The 14,325-nt window shown below is 40.2% G+C and overlaps 1 protein-coding gene across 2 annotated transcripts in view; it reads left to right on the top strand.

Annotated features, from left to right (window-relative positions):
- Positions 1 to 14,325, top strand: part of LOC112254045 (V-type proton ATPase subunit B, brain isoform) — a 55,611-nt gene that overhangs the window by 14,384 nt on the left and 26,902 nt on the right. The window contains exon 2 of one of the 2 annotated variants that reach the window (XM_024426268.1): positions 2,612 to 2,680. The exons of the other annotated variant lie outside the window; for it this stretch is intronic. Within the exon in view, the coding sequence (XP_024282036.1) occupies positions 2,612 to 2,680 (69 nt within the window). The remainder of the gene's footprint in view (positions 1 to 2,611; positions 2,681 to 14,325) is intronic. 2 annotated transcript variants of the gene reach the window in all.

Here is a 14,325-nt window from a genome sequence, read left to right as displayed (position 1 = left end):
GACTTGAGTTCCTGTATGTTGTTGTGGCCACACCACGTCACGTTAGCCATAAAGCATACGCCCCCGCCCCTCTTCTTACCAGAAAGATGTTTTGTTTCTGTCGGCGCGATGCGTGGAGTGAGCCATGTTTCCGTGAAGCAAAGAACGTTAGTCTCTGATGTCCCTCTGGAATGCTACCCTTGCTCGGATTTCATCAACCTTGTTGTCAAGAGACTGGACATTGGCGAGGAGAATGCTAGGGAGTGGTGCACGATGTGCCCGTCTCCGGAGTCTGACCAGAAGACCGCTTCGTTTTCCCCTTTTTCAAAGTCGTTTTTTGGGGTCGCCGGCTGGGATCCATTCCGTTGTCCTGGGTGAAAGGCAGAACACAGGATCCGCTTCGCGAAAGTCATATTCTTGGTCGTACTGATGGTGAGTTGACGCTGCTCTTATGTTCAGTATTTCTTCTCGACTGTATGTAATGAAACCTAAGATGACCTGGGGTACCAATGTAAGAAATAACACGTAAAAAAACAAAAAACTGCAGTTTCCTAGGAACGCGAAGTGAGGCGGCCATCTCTGTCGGCGCCGGAAGTACACGTAGTAATAATCAATTACGTGCACAGTTGACCAACCCCCTCCCTTTCCCAGCACTCAATCTTCTGGCATTTCTTCGTTTTTCTTCTTCAGATGGCTTCAAAGTGGATGGCCCATGACAATACCTCAATTTCAACGTCTCACCTGAACCCCACCAAAATTATTATGTCTTGTCAACCACTCACAGCAATGTGAGAAGTTTTGGAACAGATCACTCTCCATTCTCACTCCACATGGACTTCTTTTGCACTCCTGATAGAAAAGGCAGTTGATAGCTTCAACTGGATGCTGTACACTCTGGCTCGGACACAGATCTCTCGATAGAAGTGGTATATGACAAGGCCGTATTGAATGCCATGTCTTCAGCCGGTTAGAGGGGGTTTTGAGGTCTTCGCCCTGTTTGGTCAAATGATCCCTTCCAAGCATTTTCAGTGGTTCCTCCTTTAAAAGTTGCAAGCTTACACCGCAGGACCTAGAGGTAATTTGTGGTTTAGGACGGTACCCTGCGTCACCACTTCATTGCTCCAGACCAGCGCAAGGGGGAGTTAGGACACTGATTATGCTTTTGGGTCCTACTGTGTCTTTAACTGACAATGAATGGGTGACATAAACCTAAATATAAACTGATAATTGTGCACAACTTCAGTATTACTTACTAAAACTGTTGTTAAACTAAGATATTTATTTTATTTTGTAAGCATTATTTTGGTTTTACTGTAGGCCACTCCCGACCAGTCACGTTTTACAGCACCTAAGTGGCGTAGCGGTCTAAGACGCTGCATAGCATACTGTGTTGCTGCAGATGCTGGTTCAATACCCATGCCGGCCTCAACTGGGAGACCCATGAGATGACTAGGTTTTTCTCCCTCTAAAAACAGAAATAAATAATTCTAAATAACAAACTGGCTTTATTTACAAATTAGTAACAATGTCTCACTTCATGTTCAACAATGGCCTTTTTTATTATTGATTTGGAATTATATAAAAGGCTGTTGTATATTATTAACCCTGTTATTAGCAGGACAATATATTTTGTTCATGGCTCCCGAGTGGCGCACAATGGGACTGCCTTGCAATTCTCCAGCTGTATCCACTGAACGCGTGCAACGTTCAAGGCACGGAGGCAGGGGGCACGGGATGGGCCGCAGAGCCGCGCACAGAAGACTGACCTAGCCCATAGGGAAGGGAGGGGTTAGGACCTCCACACTGGCAGCACTTTAAAGGGCATTACACTAATAATGGCGCTGACTCAGGAAACGTTCCCTGTGTTAGTGCCAGTCTGCACGTTCAAACTAAAACCATGTAACTAATAATGGCATCCTTATGCTTTTGTTAATAAAACAATGATAAAAATACTTTCAAAATGTCGATGTTTATTGAGTTATGGATCCATAACGAATTACTATGGGAATAAATATCACTGAATTACAGAAATATCTTCTATGTAATTATTGGCAGAGTCACGTCATATTTTTCAACATACTCTAGGCCTACCGTAGGCAACATGTGTCTCAATAGTGTTGAGTAATGTGCTGTTAAAAGTAGTGTCGGTCTTACTTAGACTATATTGAAGGTATAAGCAATAGGATTTAAAGCGATAGCCTACAACTATTTTAGCACCGTTTCGCACTGCTCTGAGACAAGCATGGGAACTGTTCTTGATAAATCAATGCGATTTTTATTTTCACTGAATCTCCGTTTGGTTAATGGTTAGACTAGAATTAGAAAATTAGGGTATAGAATAGAGGTTGACCGATTTAATTGGAATGGCCGATTTTTTAAAATTCGGGTCGATTAAATAAATAAATAAAATTTTCATACCCAGAAATCGGTATTTTTTTGGGGCACCGATATGGCCGAATTATTTTTTTAATTTTTTTTTACACCTTTTATTTAACTAGGCAAGTCAGTTAACACATTCTTATTTTCAACGACGGCCTAGGAACGGTGGTTTAACTGCCTTTTTCAGGGGCAGAACAACAGATTTTTACCTTGTCAGCTCGGTGATTTGTTTTTGCAACCTTCCTGTTACTAGTCCAACGCTCTAACCACCTGCCTTGCACTCCACGAGGACCCTGTTACGCAAGGGAAGCAAGAAGCCAAGGTAAGTTGCTAGCTAGCATTAAACGTATCTTATCTTATGATTGTTTTTTAATCTTAACATAATCACTAGTTAACTACACATGGTTGATATTAGTTTATCTAGCGTGCCCTGTGTTGCATATAATCGATGCGGTGCCTGTTAATTTCTCATCGAATCACAGCCTACTTCGCCAAACGGGTGATGATTTAGCACTGTCGCTGCACCTAACCATAAACAATGCCTTTCTTTAAAATCAGTACACAAGTATATATTTTTAAATATATATTATATTTAGTTAATAATGCCTGCTAACGTGAATTTCTTATAATTAGGGAAATTGTGTCACTTCTCTTGCGTGCCGTGCAAGCAGTCAGGGGATATGCAGCAGTTTGGACCTCCTGGCTTGTTGCGAACTGTGTGAAGTCCATTTATTCCTAACAAAGACCGTAATTTGCCAGAATTGTACATAATTATGATATAACATTGAATGTTGTTCAATGTAACAGCACCGTTAGATAAAATACAGAATATTTCACTGAGAATAAACGTTTTGTTTTCAAAATGATAATTTCCGGATTCAACCATATCAATGACCAAAGGCTCGTATTTCTGTGTGTTGTGTTATAATTAAGTCTATGATTTGATAGAGCAGTCTAACTGAGCGATGGTAGGCAGCAGCAGGCTCGTAAGCATTCATTCAAACAGCACTTTTGTGTGTTTGCCAGCAGCTCTTCACTGTGCTGTTTATGACTTCAAGCCTATCAATTCCCGAGATTAGGCTGGTGTGAAATGGTTAGCGGGGTGAGCGCTAATAGCATTTCAAACCTCACTCGCTCTGAGACTTGGAGTAGTTGTTCCCCTTGCTCTGCAAGGGCCGCAGCTTTTGTGAAGCGATGGGTAACGATGTTTCGAGGGTGGCTGTTGTTTATGTTTTCCTGGTTCGAGCCCAGGTAGGGGCGAGGAGAGGGACGGAAGCTATACTGTTACACTGGCAATACTAAAGTGCCTATAAGAACATCCAATAGTCAAAGGTATATGAAATACAAATCGTATAGAGAGAGAGAGTCCTATAATTCCTATAAAAACTACAACCTAAAACGTCTTACTTGGGAATATTGAAGACTCATGTAAAAAGGAACCACCAGCTTTCATATGTTCTGAGCAAGGAACTTAAACGTTAGCTTTTTTACATGGCACATATTGCACTTTTACTTCTCCAACACTTTGTTTTTGCATTATTTAAACCAAATTGAACAGGTTTCATTATTTATTTGATGCTAAATTGATTGTATTGATGTATTATATTAAGGTAAAGGAAAAGTGTTCATTCAGTATTGTTGTAATTGTCATTATTACAAATCATTATTATAAAAAATAAATAATAATCGGCATCTGGTTTTTTGGTCCTCCCATAATCGGTATCGGCGTTGAAATATCGTAATCGGTCGACCTCTAGTATAGAAATGTTATGCTCTTAGTGTAACCTTTTTTATTTAACTAGGCAAGTCAGTTAAGAACAAATTCTTATTTACAAGGACAGCCTACTCCTTCCTCGCCGTCGGGGAATTGAACCCCGGTGTCCCACTTGCCTGCAGGACATGGGGATTTTTTAGCTAAATAGCCCAGTAATGTACTCTCGACCGTCACGTTGTACAGAGCCATATTTTCAGTTCCATCCTAACAGAAACCCAGAGGGTTTTTCTTGGAATCGAAACATCTTAATATTAATCAGATTTAACCTTTTGTGACTAGGGGGCAGTATTTTCATTTTTGGAAAAATAACGTTCCCGTAGTAAATGGGATATTTTGTCAGGACAAGATGCTAGAATATGCATATAAATGACAGCTTAGGATAGAAAACACTAAAGTTTCCAAAAATTTACAAATATTGTCTGAGTATAACAGAACTGATATTGCAGGCAAAAGCCTGAGAGAAATCCAATCCGGAAGTGACTCATGCTTTGAAAGCTCTGCGTTCCAATGCGTCCCTATTGTGCAGTGAATGGGCTATCAACCAAATCACTTTTTCTCCGTATTCCCCAAGGTGTCTACAGCATTTTGACATAGTTTCACGCATTTATGTTGAAGAATACCCGTAAGCGGCTACATTGCGCAAGTGGTCACCTGATGGCTCTCAGAGTGATTCTCGCGTAAAATACAGAGGTAGCCATTATTCCAATCGGTCCTACTGAAAAACCAATTGTCCCGGTGGATATATTATCAAATAGATATTTGAAAAACACCTTGAGGATTGATTATAAACAACGTTTGCCATGTTTCTGTCGATATTATGGAGCTAATTTGGAATATTTTTCAGCGTTTTCGTGACTGCAATTTCCGGGCGATTTCTCAGCCAAACGTGAAGAACAAATGCTTGTCTAGCTTTGGCTGTAAAGCATATTTTGAAAATCTGAGATGACAGGGTGGTTAACAAAAGGCTGTGTCTCAATATATTTCACTTGTGATTTTCATGAATAGGAATATTTTCTAGGAATATTTATGTCTGTTGCGTTATGCTAATTAGTGTCAGTCGATGATTACGCTCCCGGACCCGGGATGGGGAGTTACTAGATGTTAATAAAGAAACAGTCAAAAGTTTGGACACCTACTCATTCTATTTCTTTATTTTTTTAAACTATTTTCTACATTGTAGAATAATAGTGAAGACATCACAACTATGAAATAACTCATATGGAATCAGTTAAGAACAAATTCTTATTTACAAGGATAGCCTACTCCTTCCTCCCCTTCGGGGAGTTGAACCCCGGTCTCCCGCGTGTCCGCATTCCCTAGTACAGCCATTTATTGAAGGCTATCAAATGCTTCTTAACCTCTTGAGCTTACTTGAGACGCAGACGTCTCACCTAGAGCTCTAGAAATGCACATGCGCGACGCTATATGCTAATGGTATTAGTTAAAACGCAAACGTTCATTAAAATACACATGTTTGGTATTAAAATAAAGCTACAGTCATTGTGAATCTAGCCACCGTTTCAGATTTTTAAAATGCTTTTCGGCGAAAGCATGAGAAGCTATTATCTGATAGCATGCAACACCCCAAAAGACCCGTAGGGCATGTAAACAAAAGAATTAGCATAGTCGGCGCTACACAAACCGCACAATAAAATATAAAACATTAATTACCTTTGACCATCTTCTTTCTTTGCACACCTTGATGTCCCATAATCAATACTGGGTCTTTTTTGGATTAAATCGGTCCATATATAGCCTAGATATCGATCTATGAAGACTGTGTGGAAAACGGAAAAAAGAGCGTTTCATAACGTAACGTCATTTTTTAAAAGTTAAAAATTCGACGATAAACTTTTACAAAACACTTGAAATACCTTTCTAATGCAACTTTAGGTATAACTACACGTTAATAAGCTATAAAAATCATCAGGAGGCGATGTAAATTCGATAGCCTGCCGTGTGGAAAAAATGTCCGGAGAAAAAGGCAGACAATGCCTCGGGTCGGTGGTCGGAGAGAATCGGTTCCCTTTGGGCGGATCTACCAAGAATCAATTCAGATTCAAATGAGGAGACTCTATAGATCCTGTGGTAGCTGTAGGTACTGCAAGCTTGGCCAAATATATTACGGTTCACCTTTAACAATTCATGGGAGTGGCGCATGGATACTTTTTTCCATCTCCAGTGATCAGATTTTCCTGCGCTTTTCGATGAAACAGACGTTCTGTTATAGTCACAGCCGTGATTTAAACAGTTTTGGAAACGTCTGAGTGTTTTCTATCCACACATACTAATCATATGCATATACTATATTCCTGGCCTGAGTAGCAGGACGCCAAAATGTTGCGCGATTTTTAACAGAATTTCAGAAAAAGTAGGGGGGAAGCTTAAGAAGTTAAAGATGCCCTCTGGTGGTCAAACTAGCATTACTGGTACCAGTGGTTCACACTTAAATAACGTGCCATAGAATTCTGCTGCACTGTGCAAGCTGCGCCGCAGTACGCTGCAACTTTTAAAGTAGGAACCACTGTAGGCAGGTTACCAAGAGTGACGATGCTCCTCGCCCCAGCAAATGGCTCTAAACTGTTACTGTGGTGTCATTGTTCTTTCGATTTATAGTAACTGCACCACTCTGCCACCTTTTGCAGAGGCTGTGGGTTTAACCAGCTGTCTCTGTGAATAGGTGTCCCGATCAGTATGCACCCTGCCAGCAAAAATATCCCACAGATTAGTGTTCCCCCCCCCCGCCAGCCAATTCTACCCCGTTTTCAAGCCTGATTACACATGCCCCAATCAATGCAGTCAGGTGGGGAGTTTTCTTTACATATTGGGTCCATCTACTTGCAGGGTTAAAAGCCTGCCCATTTGATGGGGTTGTCATCACTATAAGGAGCATTGTTAGAAGAGCCAAGCGTTAGAAACTTGAAAGAGCAAGGTTGGCAGCATCCACGTTTTTGGTGAATGCCTCAGACCTAGGCTATTCATCAATTAAACCCATTCATACTATTTGATGAATGACTTAATCATTTGCACGCTTACATTTTTGTATGAGTTGGAATATTTCAGGATACTTAAAATTAAACCTCCTTTTCCTCCCCACCCATCATACAAGGGTGGACGTTCTATTTTGTTTGGAATTTGGCTTGTCAGAAACGTGATACTTTCTAGTTTGAAGTTCTGCCATTTCAAGAAATTAGTCAACGTACCAATGCCTGTATATGCAGGCTTTTATAGCCTTAAATGATTTCAGAAAGCAGGCTGATTTTAGGCTATTCAATGTCATATTCATGTAAAAAATAATCCTGCTAAACTGTCCTTGTACCATTATAATATATTTGTATTAATTGGTTTTCGTTTGTGATCTCTCTTACACTGGTTTTAGAAGCCATTGAGATTTTACTGAAGGTTACTTTAATTCAGTTTTGCAAGGACCGTCTTGACTCTTGTCCAATGTTCCCTCTAAGCTGCCACTCATCTCCCCCAGGACTGCTGCTCAGAAAAAGTCCACAGAGTGAAGCACGAGATTGAACTTCACTCAAGTTTCCACAGCAGTGATCATCAACCTGGACTGGTTGATCTCCAAGGGTTTCCTAGTTGGCAAACATTTCTGTAATAAACCCAACGATAAAGCCTTGTTCCTATTTGTTTGGTGGTGTTCTTGGGCTGTTGGCGCACGATTCAGCTGACCTGCACGTCGGGTAGGCGAACTGTTTCTATTTTGAGCCATTTCATGTGTCTGAAGGTACAAACTCCGTCTTCCCAGTGGGCCCAGAGAGCAAATCAAGTGCACTATACGCCTGCCGCTGGCCAAACGGATGGCTCAGATAAATGTGTCTGCAGTAACATAGCAGGCATAAAAGAAAGCTACAGAAAAGTTGATACTGTGAGATTTGAAAAAGTTTTTAAAACCATTACTAGAGAGGGACTCAACGAGTTTGTTTAAGTTCTTACTCAGCACTGTCAACTTTTATAAGCCATAAAATGTGCGTGCCTATTTCCACTCAGCACTACAACAAGCACTGCAGAAGTAATGAATTAGTAGGAAAGTATCTATAGGCTTGCGTTAGTAGCGTGGGTCTTTTTTAATGTTATATTTCACTTTCTCTGTTAATAGGAGTAACAACATGAATTTGTGCATGAAGGAGAAATAATGCGGTGCGACTCGAGTTTTGCTGTCCATCTGGAAGATGTCCCTTTTTGGTCAGTGTCGGTGGAGGAAAGGGAGAACGGAGGGATGTTGAGAGGCAGACCCTCAGTCTGCTGCTCTCTCGGTCAGCTGATACTGACCATCAGATGCAGGCACCATCAGCCCAGTAAAATAAAAAGCATTTTAAATGCATAATCACTCAGCTGTGCTCCACAAGTAATGTTACAAGTCTATTACCGGTGTGATCATATCGCCTGTCTCAAATTTTGAAATGTATATATATTTTTAAAGGCCGACAACAGTGCATTAGCAGGGCAATTGAAGCAAAGCTCATATGTGGTGTTAATGTATTGCATAGGCTTAATTTTTAGAGTCATATCTTAAATAATCCTCCTCACCTCAACCCCCCCCCCAACAAAAAATACATGAAAAATAAAATATAACACCTGCACTTCACCCCCCTTCTAGCTCTGACTCTACTGATAGCTACATTATTTAGGAAACATTTACTTTCTATGCTTGTTAAGATGAATGCACTAACTGTAAGTCACTCAGGATAAGAGCAACAGCTAAATTACTAAAATGTATAAAATTAAAATAAAATACAAATAATAATCTGAGCGGTAGATCTTGGCTTGCATTTTGACTCAGTAATCTTGAAGGTTGGCGACCACTGTTCTAGTGTTTTCCCTGTTAGGACTATCAACATCTCCCTTTACTGTGGCAATTGTGATCAAATCAACACAATATTAGCCACTTTCAATGCAACATACCGAAACAAAACAAACTATGCAAGAGATCTTTTTGTAGGCTGAACGCATCGGAGTAGGATTCTATTGCATTGACACGCACTACTCAGCCCGTACTCTACACAGACCAGTGCAGCAGAGCTGCATTAGGCCTTTATGCAAATAGACCATTGCCATATATGGATCTGTGTCATTTACTTTGAACTGGACTGTGTTTACTGCATGAGCGGTCTTGAGTAGATGCCTTGTTTTGAGATCAAAGCGAAAGCTGCATGTAGCCACTTGTGCACATTTTGTTTATCCTTTGCTAGTTAGTTATTAGCCAAATTCATAGATCATTTGAAGTCAACGATAAGGGAGTGATTAAGAGCACAAAACGTGTACATTTCTAGACATCTTTGACGTCAGAGCTTTTTTTTTGTCTTAAAGGGGCACTGTTGTATTGAGATAGGCTTGAATAAGCTAAGTAGGCAGAGGGTAGTATTTTTCTGATTCTCTAATAATGGTATGGGAACAATCTCACACTAATAGGTCCGGAGTCCTGCTCGAAAATATGGTGTATAAAGGAAGATGTCCCATTCAGGCCGTTTAACATTGAAAATAATGTCAGTTCCGGTCTGTTTAACATGGCGACTCTCCCATAGGCACACATGCATTAGCAGCTAGGTCTGGTCCACTTAGTTCATGGACTGTATATGAACCACAAAACTAGGGAGTGGGATGTCTCGCTTCCTCTTCCATCTCTGCTGCTGGTTTTCTTTTCTACCTCTTAACTAATTATAGTCACCTGGTGCCTCAGGTTTATATCAGTCCCTAATTAAAGGGGAAGTGTGAAAAAGCAGTGGAATTGCTTTCAAAGTCCAGATTTGTATTTGAGGTTCCTATAGCGCAGTGGTTCTCAAACCTCTCCTTGGGGAACCCCAGCCATGTATTTGATCTATTCCAGAAGTAGCACACCTGATTCAGCTTGCCCCCCAACTAATCATCAAGCCTTTGACTTGGTAAATCAGGTGACCTTGTTGAGGCCTACAACCAAATTGGAGGTCTGGAGGTCCCCAATGAAAGGTTTGAGAACCACTGCGTATAGCAAACAGTTACAACTGTGACTGTATAGTGTTGTAAAGTTTGTTCACACTGCAGGCCTTAATGCTCAAATCAGTTTTGTTTTTCAAATCCGTTATGGTCTACTGACTGTACAAACGGCAAGTTACAAGTGACCAAATTTAGTTTTTTGTCCAGACTGCAGTCATTTGCTGGCCTGACTACGCTAGTTGTCATAGTAACGGCGGGTGTGTGGGCAGTGGTGTAGTCTGATTGGTGGTGCTCGGGCGTCCTATCACTCAGTGATGTACCAAGCTAGGGTGACAACAATGCCTGCCATGAATGTTTCCTAGTTGCTTTGAATGTTTAAAATCAGTGTAAGAACCACTTTTAAAGCCTCAAAGGATAAGATGATCCAACTTTCAAAACAATTTTTGGCCCACCACAGCAGTCAACTAGCTAGCTTATAAACAACTGACAACTTGGTTGAAGAGCATTTTGTATTATTCTGTGTAAAATCTAAGACACTCCATTTAGTATGGCATGTATTCATTTGTGGTTGTCCATTAACCATTGTATGTGAAATATTACAAATTACAATTCGTATTATATGTTACAAATTTGCAAAACATACTATGTTACGAATTCTAGCTAGGTGGCAATGTTAGCTAGGCAAGGGGTTACCTGTTATGGCTGCAATCCCGATATCGGGATCGATATGACAACTACCAGTGGAAATAGAGGGCGCCAAATTCAAACCACAGAAATCTCATAATTAATATTCCTAAAACACACGTGTCTTATATCATTTTAAAGCTATTCTCGTTGTTAATCCCACCAAAGTGTCCGATTTCAAATAGGCTTTTCAGTGAAAGCACTACAAACGATTATGTTAGGTCTCCACCAAACCACAATAAGCACAGCCATTTTCCAGCAAAATATAGCATTCACAAAAAGCATAAGTAAAGATAAAATTAATCACTAACCTTGAATTATCTTCATCAGATGACACTCATAGGACTTCATGTTACACAATACATGTATGTTTTGTTTGATAAAGTTCATATTTATATTTAAAAAATCTGAGTTTACATTGGCGCGTTAGATTCACTAGTTCCAAAAAATCTAGTGATTTTGCATAGCCACATCGTTTCAACAGAAATACTCATCATAAATGTAGATGACAATACAAGTTATACACATGGAATTATAGATATATCTCCTTAATGCAACCGCTGTGTCAGATTTCAAAAAAAGTTTACGAAAAAAGCAACCCATGCAATAATCTGAGACTGCGCTCAGAACAGTAGCCAAATTAGCCTCCATGTTGGAGTCAACAGAAACCAGAAAATACATGATAAATGTTTCCTTACCTTTGATGAGCTTCATCAGAATGCAGTCCTAGAAATCCCAGGTCCACAATAAATGCTTGATTTGTTTGAAAATGTCTGTTATTTATGTCCAATTAGCTACTTTGGTTAGCGCGTTTGGTAAACAATTCCAAAGTCACAAAGCGCGTCCACTATAACGTGATGAAATGTCCAAAAGTTCCGTAACAGTCAGTAGAAACATGTCAAACGATGTACTGAATCAATCTTTAGAATGTTTACATATATCTTGAATAACGTTTCAACCGGAGAATTAGAATTAGAATACTTCAGATGAGCGGTGGAACACAAGTCCTTCCCCTGTGAACACACCTGGTGAAAGCATTGTCCACTCATGGCTGTGGTGACTATTTCCTGTATCAATCAACCCCCCTTCACATCAGTCATCAGACAAAGTTCTATTGACTGCTGACATCTAGTGGAAGGCGTAGGAAGTGAAAACTCATATCTCGCTGTAATTTCAATGAGACTTTGGTTGAAAACCTGCCACCTCCAGAAGAAGAAAAAACAGGAAGTGGAATTTCTCAGGTTTTTGCCTGCTATATGAGTTATGTTATACTCAGACATAATAGAAACTTCAGATTGTTTTCTATCCAATATTAATATGCAAATATTAGCAACTATGACTGAGGAGCAGGCCATTTGATATGGGCACCTTTCATCCAAGCTACTCAATACTGCCCCTACAGCCATAAAAAGTTACTCAGTTTTTCACTATTCCTGACATTTAGTCATAGTTAGAATGACCATTTTATTTTAAGAATTAGAAATATCAGAATAAAAGTAGAGAATTATTTATTTAAACTTGTATTTCTTTCATCACAATCCCAGTGGGTCAGAAGTTACACTAAATTAGTATTTGGTAGCATTGCCTTTAAATTGCTTAACTCGGGTCAAACTTCTCAGGTAGCCTTCCACAAGCTTCCCATAATAAGTTGGGTGAATTTTGGCCCATTCCTCCTGACAGAGCTGGTGTAACTAAGACAGGTTTTTGGGCCTCCTTGCTCGCACACGCATTTTCAGTTGTGCCCACAAATTTTCGATGGAATTCAGGTCAGGGCTTTGTGATGGCCACTCCAATACCTTGACTTTGTTGTCCTTAAGCCATTTTGCCATAACTTTGGAAGTATGCTTGGGGTCATTGTCCATTTGGAAGACCCATTTGCGACCAAGCTTTAACTTCCTGACTGATGTCTTGAGATGTTTCGTATTTTGTGAAGTGCACCAGTCCCTCCTGCAGCAATGCACCCCCACATCAAATCAAATGTATTTATATAGCCCTTCTTACATCAGCTGATATCTCAGTGCTGTACAGAAACCCAGCCTAAAACCCCAAACAGCAAGCAATGCAGGTGTAGAAGCACGGTGGCTAGGAAAAACTCCCTAGCAAGGTCAACCTAGGAACCAGGCTATGAGGGGTGGCCAGTCCTCTTCTGGCTGTGCAGGGTGGAGATTATAACAGAACCTGGCCAAGATATTCAAGTGTTCATAAATGACCAGCATGGTCAAATAATAATAATCACAGTAGTTGTCAAGGGTGCAACAGGTCAGCACCTCAGGAGTAAATGTCAGTTGGCTTTTCATAGCCGATCATTGAGAGTATCTCTACTGCTCCTGCTGTCTCTAGAGAGTTGAAAACAGTGGCAGCATTTTTTTTTTATTCTAGCAGCCGTATTTAGCACTTCACTGCAGTGATGCATGCACATGATGCTGCCACCCCCGTGATTCATGGTTGGGATGGTGTTCTTCGGCTTGCAAGCCTCCCCCTTTTTCCTCCAGACATAAAGATGGTCATTATGGCCAAACAGTTCTAATTTTGTTCCATCAGACCAGAGGACATTTCTCCAAAAAGTACTGTCTTCAGTCTCATGTGCAGTTGCAAACCGTAGTCTGGCTTTTTTACGGCAGTTTTGGAGCAGTGGCTTCTTCCTTGCTGAGCTGCCTTTCGGGTTATGTCCATATAGGACTCATTTTACTGTGGATATAGATACTTTTGTGCTTGTTTCCTCCAGCATCTTCACAAGGTCCTTTGCTGTTGTTCTGGAATTATTTTGCACTTTTCGCACCAAAGTACGTTCATCTCGAGGAGACAAAACGCGTCTCCTTCCTGAGCGTTATGACGGCTGTGGTCCCATGGTGTTTCTACTTGCATACTATTGGTTGTACAGATGAACGTGGTACCTTCAGGCGTTTGGAAATTGCTCCCAAGGATGAACCAGACTTGTGGAGGTCTACAAAAAAAAAACTCTGAGGTCTTGGCTGAATTTCTTTAGATTTTCCCATGATGTCAAGCAAATACACTAGGTTTGAAGGTATGCCTTGAAATACATCCACATTACACCTCCAATTTACTCAAATGATGTCAATTAGCCTATCAGAAGCTTCTAAAGCCATGACATCATTTTCAGGAATTTTCCAATCTGTTTAAAGGCACAGTCACCTTAGTGTATGTAAACTTCTGACCCAATGGATTTGTGATACAGTGAATTTTAATTGAAACGATCTGTCTGTAAACAATTGTTGCAAAAATTACTTTTCAAACACCAAGTAGATGTACTGACCGACTTGCCAAAACTATAGTTTGTTAACAAGAAATTTGTGGAGTGGTTGAAAAACAAGTTTAATTGACTCCAACCTAAGTGTATGTAAACTTCCGACTTCAACTGTACCTATTTAGCCAGCCAGCTAGTAGACTTCAGCTGCAACAGAGTTCCAAAACGATTTTCACATGTTTTTACCATGTTATTTTGGCAAAATGAAACATTTGTTCACAAAAAAATATTGTTTTCACATAGTGTTGTTTAACACATTTTAACACTGTTAATAATAGGAATGTGTAGTTTGGAGTGGATTATTCATTTAAGGAACATC

This window comes from Oncorhynchus tshawytscha, linkage group LG01 (assembly GCF_018296145.1).
Source record: "Oncorhynchus tshawytscha isolate Ot180627B linkage group LG01, Otsh_v2.0, whole genome shotgun sequence".
NCBI lineage: Eukaryota > Metazoa > Chordata > Actinopteri > Salmoniformes > Salmonidae > Oncorhynchus > Oncorhynchus tshawytscha.
This window is presented reverse-complemented; position numbering and strand designations above follow the sequence as displayed.